Consider the following 15,544-nt stretch of genomic DNA (forward strand, 5'->3'; position numbering starts at 1 on the left):
CATTAAGGAGATAAAGTGAAGGTGAGGTCCTACGATAAACTAGCGTCCAGCGGGTGTACCTATTTAATTTTAATTTTTTCCAGAATCCCACAGTTGACAGTACATGTCAGATCAAAATCAAGCCATGAGGTCGAATAAATTGTCTGCAGAGCTCCGAGACAGGATTGTGTCGATGCATAGATCTGGGGAAGGGTACCAAGAAAAGTTATGCAGCATTGAAGGTCCCCAAGAACACAGTGGCCTCCATCATTCCTAAATGGAAGATGTTTGGAACCACCAAGACTCTTCTTAAAGCTGGACACCCGGCCAAACTGAGCAATCAGGGGAGAAGGGCCTTGGTCAGGGAAGGGACCAAGAACCTGATGATCACTCTGACAGAGCTCTATAGTTCATCTGTGGAGATGGGAGAACCTTCCAGAAGGACAACCATCTCTGCAGCACTCCACCAATCAGGCTTCATGGTAGACACTTGAAACCCTACCTCTTTAAGGAATACCTGGAATAGTATAAAGCAATCCTTGTACCTCCCCCTCCCCCACCCCCCATTTAAAAAAAAAAGAAGAAAAAAAGTGGTTGCTATCATAAGTTGAATTCACCAATTTGTAAATGATGTAAATGTAAATGTAGACGGAAGCCACTCCTAAGTAAAAGGCACATGACAGCCCACTTGGATTTTGCCAAAAGGCACATAAAGACAAGATTGTCTGGTCTGATGAAACCAAGATTGAACTCTTTGGCCTGAATGCCAAGTGTCACATCTGGAGGAAACCTGGCACCATCCCTACGGTGAAGCATGGTGGTGGAAGCATCATGCTGTGGGGTTGTTTTTCAGCGGCAGGGACTGGGAGACTAGTCAGGATCGAGGCAAAGATGAACGGAGCAAAGTGCTTATATCCTTGATGAAAACCTGCTCCTGAGTGTTCACAACCTCAGACTGCGGCGAGGTTCACCTTCCAACAGGACAACCACCCTAAGCACACAGCCAAGACAATGCAGGAGTGGCTTCGGGACAAGGCTCTGAACGTCCTTGAGTGGCCCAGCCAGAGCCCGGACTTGAACCCGATCGAACCTCTCTGGAGAGACCTGAAAATAGATGTGCAGCGACGCTCCCCATCCAACTTGACAGAGCTTGAGAGGATCTGCAGAGAAGAATGGGAGAAACTACCCAAATACAGGTGTGCCAAGCTTGTAGCATCATACCCAAGAAGACTCGAGGCTGTAATCGCTGCCAAAGGTGCTTCAACAAAATACTGAGTAAAGGGTGTGAATACTTATGTAAATGTGATATTTCTGTTTTTTATTTTAAATAAATTAGCAAAAATGTCCACAATTTTTTTTTCTTCCCTTTTGTCATTTATGGGGTATTGTGTGTAGATTGATGAGGTAAATATTTTTTTTTTTAACACATTTTAGAATAAGGCTGTAACGTAACAAAATGTAGAGAAAGTGCGAAGGTATATGCACAACTACACAGACACAAGACATACAGTGCTGCTTGAAAGTATGTGAACCCCTTGTGCAATTACAGATTTTTCTGTTTTTACCATGAAATCTTCATTTAATCAGAACCAGTCTTTTTTTATCTGACATAACAGGTTTATATTTACCAATACCATATGTTGGTGTAGAGGAAATCATGCCTGTAGTAGAAAAACACAATTTAAAAGGAATTAGTGCAGGTGCAATAATAAGTGAACCCCAAGTTGCATTGATTAAATCAAGTAGGTAAGTAGAATCAGGTGGGTAAATAATTAGCAACCAAATGAACCAATCAAAGGAGAGATCATTAGGAAAGAGTTTGGGCAGGTTTCTGAAAGCAGAAACCTGGTCAGTTTGGTGTTACTCATCCAGGTGAATGCAAAGCACTCCATGCCGAGAGGAAAGGAGATCTCAGAGGACATCAGGACGAGCGTAGTGAGAGCACATTAGTCTTGGGAAGGCTATAAAATCATCTCAAAAAGATTTGAGCTCCACCAGTCCACTGAGGCAAATCATTTACAAATGGAGAGCATTTAACATGACAGCAACTCGGCCTAGGAGTGGATGGACTTATCCCCAAGGTCCACAAGAACAATAATAAATCAGGTAAAAGCCAACCCAAACATCTTAGAGATTTGCATACCTCCCTTGCTGCTTCTCAGATAACTGTGCATGCTTCAACAATAAGATTACTGAATCGAAATGCCATTCATGGGAGGGTTGCTAGGAAGAAGCCTCTGCTGTCAACAAAGAACCAAACTGCCCATCTTAACTTTGCCATGGACCACTTGAACAAACCTGAAGGTTTCTGGAAGTCCATTCTCTGGACCGACAAGTCCAGAATTGACCTTTTTGGTCACAATCAACACCCCGCGATGTTTGTTGAAAACCCAACACCTCCTACCACTAAAATAACCTTAACCCAACGGTCAAGCATGGTGGTGGGAATGTCATCATATGGGGCTGCTTTTCCTCCTCTGGACCTGGACGACTCCACATCATTAAGGGAACCATGAATTCTGAGGTATACCAGGAGATCCTTGAACAGAAGGTCAGGCCATCAGTCAAAAATCTAAAGCTGGGCCGAAAATGGATCTTCCAACAAGACAACGACCCAAAGCATAAAAGCAAATCTACCAAACAATGGCTCAAGAGAAAGAAGATTTGTGTTTTGGATTGGCCAAGTCAAAGTCATGACTAAAATGTAAAATGTAAATCCAATCAAGATGCTGAGTAAGGAGGAGTGCGCAAAAATCCCTCAAATGAGATGTCAGAGACTAATTACTGGCTATAGGAGACGTTTAGTCCAAGTTATCGCTGCTAAAGGAGGTGCCACAAGCTATTGACTGAAGGGGTTCACATATTTTTGCACACAACAAATCTGAGTTTCTGTTACAGTGAGGGAAAAAAGTATTTGATCCCCTGCTGATTTTGTGTGTTTGCCCACTGACAAAGACATGATCAGTCTATAATTTTAATGGTAGGTTTATTTGAACAGTGAGAGACAGAATAACAACAACAAAATCCAGAAAAACGCATGTCAAAAATGTTATAAATTGATTTGCATTTTAATGAGGGAAATAAGTATTTGACCCCTCTGCAAAACATGACTTAGTACTTGGTGGCAAAACCCTTGTTGGCAATCACAGAGGTCAGACGCTTCTTGTAGTTGGCCACCAGGTTTGCACACATCTCAGGAGGGATTTTGTCCCACTCCTCTTTGCAGATCTTCTCCAAGTCATTAAGGTTTCGAGGCTGATGTTTGGCAACTCGAACCTTCAGCTCACTCCACAGATATTCTATGGGATTAAGGTCTGGAGACTGGCTAGGCCACTCCAGGACCTTAATGTGCTTCTTCTTGAGCCACTCCTTTGTTGCCTTGGCCGTGTGTTTTGGGTCATTGTCATGCTGGAATACCCATCCACGACCCATTTTCAATGCCCTGGCTGAGGGAAGGAGGTTCTCACCCAAGATTTGACGGTACATGGCCCAGTCCATCGTCCCTTTGATGCGGTGAAGTTGTCCTGTCCCCTTTGCAGAAAAACACCCCCAAAGCATAATGTTTCCACCTCCATGTTTGACGGTGGAGATGGTGTTCTTGGGGTCATAGGCAGCATTCCTCCTCCTCCAAACACGGCAAGTTGCGTTGATGCCAAAGAGCTCCATTTTGGTCTCATCTGACCACAACACTTTCACCCAGTTCTCCTCTGAATCATTCAGATGTTCATTGGCAAACTTCAGACGGGCCTGTATATGTGCTTTCTTGAGCAGGGGGACCTTGCGGGCGCTGCAGGATTTCAGTCCTTCACGGCGTAGTGTGTTACCAATTGTTTTCTTGGTGACTATGGTCACGCTTACAGAAACAGGAGCAGGAGCCTAGATCCTATGAGCTGTTCCGACTCTTCTCAAGCCAAGGCTCGTGCAAAGCTACTCACTTATTGAATGTGTGATTAAATAGTAGTTGCAAAAGTTACATTTAATGTGAAAATGTCCACACATACACTGAAGAAAAAAAATATATAAACGCAACATGTAAAGTGTTGGTCCCATGTTTCATGAGCTGAAATAAAAGATCCCAGAAATGTTCTGTATGTACACATTTGTTTACATCACTGTTAGTGAGCATTTCTCTTTTGCCAAGATAATCCATCCACCTGACAGGTGTGGCATATCAAGATGCTGATTAAACAGCATGATAATTACACATGTGCACCTTGTGTTGGGGACAATAAAAGGCCACTCTATAATGTGCAGTTTTGTCCACTACACAATGCCATAAATGTCACTTTACATTTACGTCATTTAGCAGACGCTCTTATCCAGAGCGACTTACAAATTGGTGCATTCACCTTATAGCCAGTGGGATAACCACTTTACAATATATATATATATATATATATATATTTAAAAAACATATTGGGGGGTGGGGTAAGTGGGGTTAGAAGGATTACTTCATCCTATCCCATGTATTCCTTAAAGAGGTGGGGTTTCAAGTGTCTCCGGAAGGTGGTGAGTGACTCCGCTGTCCTGGCGTCGTGAGGGAGCTTGTTCCACCATTGGGGTGCCAGAGCAGCGAACAGTTTTGACTGGGCTGAGCGGGAAACTGTGCTTCCGCAGAGGTAGGGGGCCAGCAGGCCAGAGGTGGATGAACGCAATGCCCTCGATTTGGATGTAGGGACTGATCAGAGCCTGAAGGTGCGGAGGTGCCGTTCCCCCTCACAGCTCCGTAGGCAAGCACAATGGTCTTGTAGCAGATGCGAGCTTCAACTGGAAGCCAGTGGAGTGTGTGGAGGAGCGGGGTGACGTGAGAGAACTTGGGAAGGTTGAACACCAGACGGGCTGCGGCATTCTGGATGAGTTGTAGGGGTTTAATGGCACAGGTAGGGAGCCCAGCCAACAGCGAAGTTGCAGTAATCCAGACGGGGAGATGACAAGTGCCTGGATTAGGACCTGTGCCGCTTCCTGTGTAAGGCAGGGTCATACTCTCCGAATGTTGTAGAGCATGAACCTACAGGATCGGGTCACCGCCTTGATGTTAGCGGAGAACGACAGGGTGTTGTCCAGGGTCACGCCAGGGCTCTTTGCACTCTCTCTCTCTTGAAGACGGAAGGGACATAGCCAGTGGTCAAGGATGAGTTGATGAGCAAGGTGAGGTAAGGGAGAAGGTCACCGGAGATGGTCTGGAGAAGAGAGGAGGGGATAGGATCAAGTGGGCAGGTTGTTGGGCGGCCAGCCTTCACAAGTCACAAGATTTTATCTGGAGAGAGAGGGGAGAAAGAAGTCAAAGCATAGGGTAGGGCAGTGTGAGCAGGACCAGCAGTGTCATTTGACTTAACAAACGAGGATCGGATGTCGTCAACCTTCTTTTCAAAATGGTTGACGAAGTCATCCACAGAGAGGGAGGGGGAGGAGGATTCAGCAGGGAGGAGAAGGTGGTAAAGAGCTTTCTAGAGTTAGAGGCAGATGCTTGGAATTTAGAGAGGTAGAAAGTGGTTTTAGCAGCAGAAACAGATGAAGAAAATGTAGAGAGGAGGGGGTGAAAAGATGCCAGGTCCGCAGGGAGTCTAGTTTTCCTCCATTTCCGCTCGGCTGCCCGGAGCCCTGTTCTGTGAGCTTGCAATGAGTCATCAAGCTACGGAGCAGGAGGGGAGGACCGAGCCGGCCTGGAGGATAGGGGACATAGAGAGTCAAAGGATGCAGAAAGGGAGGAGAGGAGGGTTGAGGAGGCAGAATCAGGAGATTGGAGGGAGGAAGGATTGAGCAGAGGGAAGAGATGATAGGATGGAAGAGGAGAGAGTAGCGGGAGAGAGAGCGAAGGTTGCGACGGCGCATTACCATCTGAGTAGGGGCAGAGTGAGTAGTGTTGGAGGAGAGCGAGAGAGAAAAGGATACAAAGTAGTGGTCGGAGACATGGAGGGGGAGTTGCAGTGAGATTAGTAGAAGAACAGCATCTAGTAAAGATGAGGTCAAGCGTATTGCCTGCCTTGTGAGTAGGGGAGGACGGTGAGAGGGTGAGGTCAAAAGAGGAGAGGAGTGGAAAGAAGGAGGCAGAGAGAAATGAGTCAAAGGTAGACGTAGGGAGGTTGAAGTCACCCAGAACTGTGAGGGGTGAGCCTTCCTCAGGAAAGGAACTTATCAAGGCGTCAAGCTCATTGATGAACTCTCCAAGGGAACCTGGAGGGTGATAAATGACAAGGATGTTAAGCTTGAATGGGCTAGTGACTGTGACAGCATGGAATTCAAATGAGGAGATAGACAGATGGGTCAGGGGAAAAAGAGAGAATGTCCACTTGGGAGAGATGAGGATTCCTGTGCCACCACCCCGCTGACCAGATGCTCTCGGGGTATGCGAGAACACATGGTCAGACGAGGAGAGAGCAATAGGAGTAGCAGTGTTTTCAGTGGTAATCCATGTTTCCGTCAGCGCCAAGAAGTCGAGGGACTGGAGGGTTAGCTAGAAAGCTAGAATAGTTAGCATACTAGCTAGCCATTGCTTTCAGACAAAGAAGAAACCCCTCCTCCCACGGCACGAACACACAGAGAGAGCCAAGCTAACGTTAACTAGTCACCCATGTCCTGAATTCCCTTGAACGACTCTGGCTACCAGTATGTAAAAACAAAACACAAATGTAGGTTATAACTTACCCCTAGCAGCTACTGTTAGCTAGCCAAGTGCAAAGCTAGCCACTGAATTGACTCAGCCAGTTCGCGTCTGTTCGCTAGGTCGTTCCAGCTATTGTTTAGTAGCTATCCAGGTAGCAACAAGCTAGCTACATTTCAAGCACAGTAGCCACTTACTACCTAACGTTAACACTTCAGACAATGAGGTTAGAAAAACAGCTGAATGGTAGGCATTATTGTATGCAATTATTGTAGGCAGCTAGCTGGCGTAATTACAGGTACTCTCAGGCGTGAAACAACTATCCACAGTTGCTAATAGTTACCAGTAGCTACCCGCTAGCTAGTCCAGGTAGTGGGTTAGCTAGATTCGTGCTTCACCGGGCTCAGCTGAATACAATACTAACCTACAATAATTACATACAACAACCCATGATAACTACCTACAATACCTAACTACAATCTAAATACATAGTTTGGGCTTTGTCGAGTAAAGCTTAAACTATGTATATAAGCCATATAAGCCAAGCTTACCTCCCGCCAGAGAGAGACACAACCTCACCCGACGACGACGACGACTCTTCACATGTTTTGAGGGAGCATGCAGTTGGCATGGTGACTGCAAGAATGTCGACCAGAGCTGTTGACAGATAATTTAATGTTAATTTCTTTACCATAAGCCACCTCCAATGTCGTTTTAGTGAATTTGGCAGTACGTCCAAACGGCCTCACAACCGCAGACCACGTGTAACCACGCCAGCTCAGGACCTCCACATCTGGCTTCTTCACCTGCCACCCAGACAGCTGATGAAACTGTGGGTTTGCACAACCAAATAATTTCTGCGCAAACTGTCAGAAATCGTCTCAGGGAAGCTCATCTGCATGTAGCAAGGATCTGTACACAATTCCTGGAATCTGAAAATGTCCCAGTTCTTCCAAGGCCTGAATACTCACCAGACATGTCACCCATTGAGCATGTTTGTGATGCTCTGGATCGACGTGTGCAACAGTGTGTTCCAGTTCCCGCCAATATCCAGCAACTTTGCACAGCCATTGATGTGGAGTGGGGCAATATTGACTGATTGCCTTATAAACTGTAACTAAGTAGAATCTTTGAAATTGTTGCATGTTGCGTTTATATTTTTGTTCAGTGTAAAAGCTATAGGCAAACAGGCAATTCACACAAACAATTGCTCTGTGAAATCCCCAGAACATTTGAATATTACCTAAAGCTGCAAGGTGACATCTCAATCAGCTCATTGGAAGGGTTTATTAGAATATTTTATTTAAATATTTGTACTTTTCTATGTCATGTCCTTTTTTTATTTTTCATACATTCTTTTTTGTAACATTCGAGTGTCGAAGATAGTAAAAATGCCAAACTTCTAGGGTCCTGTCCTGAAGGATGGAGAAGGTTTGGCTGCAGCTGTTACTACCTCTCTACTGAGAAGAAATCCTGGACTGAGAGTAGACAGGACTGTCTGGAGAGAGGAGCAGACCTGGTGATCATTAACAGTGAAGAGGAACAGGTGAGAGACAGAGACAGAGAGAACTACTGTATTTATCATGTATTATTAACAATGCTTTTTCTGTGCCACCACAACAGGCATTCATCAATGTATTTGAAGCATTCACTTTTGCCTGGATTGGTCTGACTGACTCTGTTACGGAGGGGACCTGGAAATGGGTGGACGGCACACCACTGACCACCCCAAGGTAAGAGACTACTGCTCTAATAACACTGACCACCCCAAGGTAAGAGACTACTGCTCTATAATAACACTGACCACCCCAAGGTAATATACTACTGCTCTGATAACACTGACCACAGTGTAAGGAGTAGGACTGATTCTCTGTGTTGTTCATATTCTAGATTCTGAGAGAGTGGCCAGTCTAACTCTGTTGTTTCTACTGCAGGTATTGGAAGAGTGGAGACCCTGATGGTGGTAGAGTGGGGAACTGTGGGGAAATCTTTTACATATCACCAGGCCAAGGAGTATGGTGGGATTATGAGTGTTCATTTTCACAACAATGGATCTGTGAGAAATAAGCTTCTCATAGGTAATTTCTCTGCACTGCTGATTAATCTACTTTATGTTAATGATGGTCTGAAGACTGGCGTGATTTGGTAGAATGGTACTCTGAACTACAGGTAGGAGACAAACACACATTCAGACGCGCGCACACACACACACACACACACACACTGATCTGAACCTGAGTCTCCAACGGGAGAAAACAACCTCTTAGTTAGAGGAAATTCCCTTTTGGGCCGAGACACTGATTTTGAAGTTGCAGGCGGGGCTACCTCATCACGTGACCATGAGCAACCAATCATGACCGACACATGTCCTCTACACAAGCTGACACACAATCATTTATTAATATGTCAAACAATGAGTTGTATAATAGGGGTATATCATTCAATAGCCGCTGTCAATCAATTACAGTTTTACAGTACTAAATACATTTGAAATGACAGTTTATGTTTCAGATATACTGTATGTTTGCTTCTTGTGCTTTTATCATACTGAACATAAACAATGTCTACGTCCTGCTATTTTAATAAATCATTCAACCTAGATTAAAGACACTTCCAGGACAAGACACCTCTCTGTTTTATACTTTATCTAATATTAACATGGAATCTAGAAGGACAAGACACTTCTCTGCCACTTATAGATAGAGTGTGAATGTTACTGTTTCCATTTTAACTCATATTTTTTAACCTCTTTGCGGTGACAACACCAGAATGAAGGGTTGGGTCATAAATAACCATCAGTTATGAAAACAGTGTCTATGATTTTGTTACTAAACTAACTGGGACTAATCATTGACTACAGTAGGACAGGTGGCAATGACCTCCAGATATCAGAGAGACAGCCTTAGGCATGGTGTGTGTGAGATTCATGTATGATTCATGTAAAAGTATATACATCAGTGGAGGCTGCTGAGGGGTGGACGGCTAGTAATAATGGCTGGAACAGAGCAAGTAGAATGGCATCAAACACATAGAAACCATGGGTTTGATACCAATTCTGCCAAGAGTGTGCAAAGCTGTCATCAAGGCAAAGGGTGGCTATTTGAAGAATCTCAAATATAAAATGTTTTTATTTGTTTAACACTCTTTTCGTTACTAAATGATTCCATATGTGTGTTATTTCATAGTTTTGATGTCTTCACTATTATTCTACAATGTAAAAAAAAAAAAGATAAACCCTTGAATGAGTAGGTGTCCAAACTTTTGACTGGTACTGTACATCGTTACTGTTGTTGGTTAGATAGCAAATTTTACCCATATACAGTGAGGGGAAAAAAGTATTTGATCCCCTGCTGATGTTGTACGTTTGCCCACTGACAAAGAAATGATCAGTCTATAATTGTAATGGTAGGTTTATTGGAACAGTGAGAGACAGAATAACAACAACAAAAAACCAGAAAAACGCATGTCAAAAATGTTATAAATTGATTTGCATTTTAATGAGGGAAATAAGTATTTGACCCCCTCTCAATCAGAAAGATTTCTGGCTCCCAGGTGTCTTTTTATACAGCACGCTCTTAAAGGGAGTGCTCCTAATCTCAGCTTGTTACCTGTATAAAAGACCAGTCCACAGACGCAATCAATCAGATTCCAAACTCTCCACCATGGCCAAGACCAAAGAGCTCTCCAAGGATGTCAGGGACAAGATTGTAGACCTACACAAGGCTGGAATGGGCTACAAGACCAACGCCAAGCAGCTTGGTGAGAAGGTTGGTGCGATTATTCACAAATGGAAGAAACACAAAAGACCTGTCAATCTCCCTCGGCCTGGGGCTCCATGCAAGGTCTCACCTTGTGGAGTTGCAATGATCATGAAAACGGTGAGGAATCAGCCCATAACTACACAGGAAGATCTTGTCAATGATCTCAAGGCAGCTGGGACCATAGTCACCAAGAAAACAATTGGTAACACACTACGCCGTGAAGGACTGAAATCTTGCAGCGCCCGCAAGGTCCCCCTGCTCAAGAAAGAACATATACAGGCCTGTCTGAAGTTTGCCAATGAACATCTGAATGATTCAGAGGAGAACTGGGTGAAAGTCTTGTGATCAGATGAGACCAAAATCGAGCTCTTTGGCATCAACTCAACTCGCTGTGTTTGGAGGAGGAGGAATGCTGCCTATGACCCCAAGAACACCATCCCCAACATCAAACATGGAGGTGGAAACATTATGCTTTGGGGGTGTTTTTCTGCTAAGGGGACAGGACAACTTCACTGCATCAAAGGACGATGGACAGGGCTATGTTCCGTCAAATCTTGGGTGAGAACCTCCTTCCCTCAGCCAGGGCATTGAAAATGGGTCGTGGATGGGTATTCCAGCATGACAATGACCCAAAACACACGGCCAAGGCAACAAAGGAGTGGCTCAAGAAGAAGCACATTAAGGTCCTGGAGTGGCCTAGCCAGTCTCCAGACCTTAATCCCATAGAAAATCTGTGGAGGGAGCTGAAGGTTCGAGTTGCCAAACGTCAGCCTCAACATCCATGACTTGGAGAAGATCTGCAAAGACGAGTGGGACAAAATCCCTCCTGAGATGTGTGCAAACCTATTTGGCCAACTACAAGAAACGTCTGACCTCTGATTGCCAACAAGGGTTTTGCCACCAAGTACTTAGTCATGTTTTGCAGAGGGGTCAAATACTTATTTCCCTCATTAAAATGCAAATCAATTTATAACATTTTTGACATGTGTTTTTCTTGATTTTTTGTTGTTATTCTGTCTCTCACTGTTTAAATAAACCTACCATTAAAATTATAGACTGATCATGTCTTTGTCAGTGGGCAAATGTACAAAATCAGCAGGGGATCAAATACTTTTTTCCCTCACTGTAAGTTTTGATGTGAAGTCAGTCAAAACACCTCAAAACAAGACATGGTATGAATGACAAGATGAAACAAGCCACTCCCCACATGGCAGTTTCTTGTAATTCTTACTAGCAATCTGGCCATCCAGAATCCAGAACCACTTTTATATTCCCCAGCAAGAAAGCCAAATAACGTAGATCAAATAGAAGGGGAACTAACAAAGAGTCACTGACCACAACCAAAAAGAAACAGGTGCTTTTTAGGAGGGGTTCTGAAAAACACTCATGGAGATGTCCACTGGAAGTTGACTAGCAACAACAACTGGAACCTAGAAGACACCCACCATGAGCGCCCACTAAAATTGCCCAAGAAGAGCCAAACAAAAGAAAAAACCCAAACTGAAAGACAGGAAGCAAACCAAAAAGTGGAGCAAAACGAAATCAGGGAAGATCAGACAAAGGCATGTTTTCATAGAAATCAAATAGGGAGCACCAACTAAAAGGTGTTGACCCTCCACATCTCTCAACACAACTGGAGCACTGGGCCAACACCTTCGACTAATGAGATGGACAAGCCAGCACAGGTGTAACACATGGTGAGTTTGAATTAAGCAGCGCGTCAAGTAAATATGGTGAAGACGAATGTTCTGAATGGACAATAGTAGTATCGAAAACTGGAACAAAAAGGAAATTGTCTAAAACTGGAGTGGAAGATACGTGTGTAAATGATAATGAATGGCTTCTTGTTGGGATGTGTTTGTTGAGTAAGGATATGGGAAACACGTTTGAGGTGTCAAAAATGGTGAAGTATGCGCTGGGAAAAGTGGAGTCTGTCAGAGTGACCAGGAGTGGTCTTATTTTGATTCATTGTATTTCTGAAGAGCAGATGAAGATTGTAGTGGGCCTCAAAAGAATCCGGACAACAGAAGTTTTATGTTTTGAACTTCGGAGTAGAGCATCCGTCAAAGGAGTCATCTCAGGGGTGATAACAGATGTTCAGGTTGAATACCTGAAGAGAATTCCTGGTGTGGTTGGTGCTCGGCGTCTGACCCGCTGGGTGAATGGAGAAAAATAAGAAAGTCTGTCGGTCCTGTTGTTTTTTGATAAAGAGCAAATACCTGCGTATGTGAAGCTTAGTTATGTAAGATACGCCGTAAGAGCTTTCGTTCCCAAACCACTGCAGTCTAAGAATTGTAAAGGATTTGGCCATGTTTCAACGGTGTGTGCAGACAAACAGAGTATACTGAAGAAAGGTGTGTAGAAGGACGACGGTGTTGCAATTGTGGTGGGGATCATGATCCTGAGTTCCTGGAGTGACGTGTAAGGGTGAAGGAGATTGAGGTGGCAAAAGTTAGCGGTCAATCGAATCTCCTATGTGGAGGTGATTAAAATAATTGAGAAAACAAGTGATGCTAGTGAAGAGATGGTAGTGTATACACCACAGCATGTAGTAAATGTTTGCTGCCAGACAAAACATACCCTGTGTGTTAAAAAGGTGGATTTTGTTGCGTTCCTTGCCACAGTTATAAACTGTACGGCACAAGTCTCAAAGAAGTCGAAGAAACTGGACATTATTGTGGCTGCAGCAGAAAGGTTTTTGGGACTCAGGGATTTTACATCCAAAGACTTACAAGGTTGTACTGGAAGACCCGCGCTCCCATGTTCCCCTTGAGCCTGTGTAGGGATCAGATCTGTTTTATTTATATATTTTTAACAGAAAAGTTGTTTGATTTATTAGATTTATTCATTTTTTGGTCATTTTTTGGTAGTTCAGTTTTTTTCAGGGGAATCCTGTTTCCATCCCGCATAGTAGGTGGCGGGATACACATTCAATTGTGTGATCGCCAAGATACCATAGAAGAAGAAGGTGTAAGACATACTGACTAATGTTCTAACGTCCAACCTCAAAATAGAAATGGAAAAACCAAAGCCTGTAACACATTACCCCTTAAGACAAGTTTGCTCACAACCAACAGAAAGTTTCTTCCATCTCTCACAATATGATCAACTTAATCATTGCCTCCTTCAATATAAACATGGTGTCTACTGGCTGTCAACACTTAAAGACAAGACAGACACTTTTTTTACCTTAACTTTTATTTAGTTGCCTAAAACGCAGAAGTTTTGAGAAACATAGGTAAAATCACGTACGTTTCTATAACTTTTAACCAAAGCAAAACGAATGCCCAAAACGGCAAAACATGCAGTCAATAAATTGTGAGCCAGAGCTACACACTGGCTAAACACAAAACGTATTGACTGCCCACCCTTGAAAGACAATCAGCAACCAAGTTGTCCTTACTGCAGATATCTCTGATTTCAAGGGGAAAAACTCCCCCTGCTCCTACGTCGCTGGAGTCGGTGTACAAAGCAAATGGACGACGGAAATCTGGAGCAGTTAGCACTGGTGAAGAGACCAAAAAGTTGTTAGCATTTCATAACATGAACGGAAGACAAAGGTAGGAAAACAAACAGTCAGGAGTGACAAAAGCAGACAATTCTTTGGCGCTCTGAGTTAGAGGGACCTGCCAATATCCCTTCAGCAAAATTCAAGCAGCTCGGCTTTGTTTGATGGCTTGTGACCATCCATCTTCCTCTTGATCACATTCCAGAAGTTTTTAATGGGGTTCAGGTCTGGATATTGGGCTGGCCATGACAGGGTCTTGAACTGGTGGTCCTCCATCCACACCTTGATTGGTCAGAGATCTGGCCGTGTGGTGCCAGGACAACAACCTCTCCCTCAACGTGACCAAGACAAAGGAGATGATTGTGGACTACAGGAAAAAAAAGAGGACTGAGCACGCCCCCATTCTCATCGACGGGGCTGTAGTGGAACAGGTTGAGAGCTTCAAGTTCCTTGGTGTCCACATCACCAACGAACTATCATGGTCCAAGCACACCAAGACAGTCGTGAAGAGGGCACGACAAAGCCTATTCCCCCTCAGGAGACTAAAAAGATTTGGCATGGGTCCTCAGATCCTCAAAAAATTCTACAGCTGCACCATCGAGAGCATCCTGACTGGTTGCATCACCGCCTGGTATGGCAACTGCTTGGCCTCTGACCGCAAGGCACTACAGAGGGTAGTGCGTACGGCCCAGTACATCACTGGGGCAAAGCTCCCCTGCCATCCAAGACCTCTATACCAGGCGGTGTCAGAGGAAGGCCCTCAAAATTGTCAAAGACTCCAGCCACCCTAGTCATAGACTGTTCTCTCTGCTACCGCACGGCAAGCGGTACCGGAGTGCCAAGTCTAGGTCCAAAAGACTTCTCAACAGCTTCTACCCACAAGCCATAAGACTCCTGAACAGCTAATCATGGCTACCCGGACTATTTGCACTGCCCCCCACCCCATCCTTTTTACGCTGCTGCTACTCTGTTAAGTATTTATGCATAGTCACTTTAACTCTACCCACATGTACATATTACCTCAACTACCTCAACTAGCCGGTGCCCCGCACATTGACTCTGCACCGTTACCCCCTGTATATATAGCCTCCCTACTGTCACTTTATTTTACTTCTGCTCTTTGTTTTTCTCAACACTTTTTTTTTTTTGTTGTTGTTTTATTCTTACTTTTTTTGTTTAAAATAAACGCACTGTTGGTTAAGGGCTGTAAGTAAGCATTTCACTGTAATGTCTGCACTTGTTGTATTCGGCGCATGTGACCAATAAAATTTGATTTGATTTGATTTGATTTGATTGACCTGGCTGTGTGGCATGGCGCATTGTCCTGCTGGAAAAACCAATCCTCAGATTTGGGGAACAATGTCAGAGCAAAAGGAAGCAGGTTTTCTTTCAGAACAACCTTGTACGTGGCTTGATTCATGCGTCCTTCACAAAGACAAATCTGCCCGATTCCAGCCTTGCTGAGGCACCCCCAGATCATCACCGATCCTCCACCAAATTTCACAGTGGGTGCGAGACACTGTGGCTTGTAGGCCTCTCCAGGTCTCCATCTAACCATTAGACGACCAGGTGTTGGGCAAAGCTGAAAATTGGACTCATCAGAGAAGATTACCTTACTCCAGTCCTCTACGGTCCAATTCTTATGGTCTTTTGCAAACCTCAGTCTGGCTCTTCTTTGCTTCTCATTGATGAAGG

General features: G+C 44.2%; 1 protein-coding gene across 1 annotated transcript in view; it reads left to right on the forward strand.

Annotated features, from left to right (window-relative positions):
- LOC121562007 (fibronectin-like) overlaps positions 1-9,584 on the forward strand; it is a 32,800-nt gene extending 23,216 nt beyond the window's left edge. The window contains exons 9-11 of the mRNA XM_045219811.1: positions 7,987-8,126; positions 8,204-8,313; positions 8,515-9,584. Of these exons, the coding sequence (XP_045075746.1) occupies positions 7,987-8,126; positions 8,204-8,313; positions 8,515-8,647 (383 nt within the window). The 3' untranslated portion in view covers positions 8,648-9,584. The remainder of the gene's footprint in view (positions 1-7,986; positions 8,127-8,203; positions 8,314-8,514) is intronic.
- The last annotated feature ends 5,960 nt before the right edge of the window (positions 9,585-15,544 follow it).

This window comes from Coregonus clupeaformis, unplaced genomic scaffold (genome assembly GCF_020615455.1).
Source record: "Coregonus clupeaformis isolate EN_2021a unplaced genomic scaffold, ASM2061545v1 scaf2767, whole genome shotgun sequence".
In the NCBI taxonomy this organism is placed as follows: domain Eukaryota; kingdom Metazoa; phylum Chordata; class Actinopteri; order Salmoniformes; family Salmonidae; genus Coregonus; species Coregonus clupeaformis.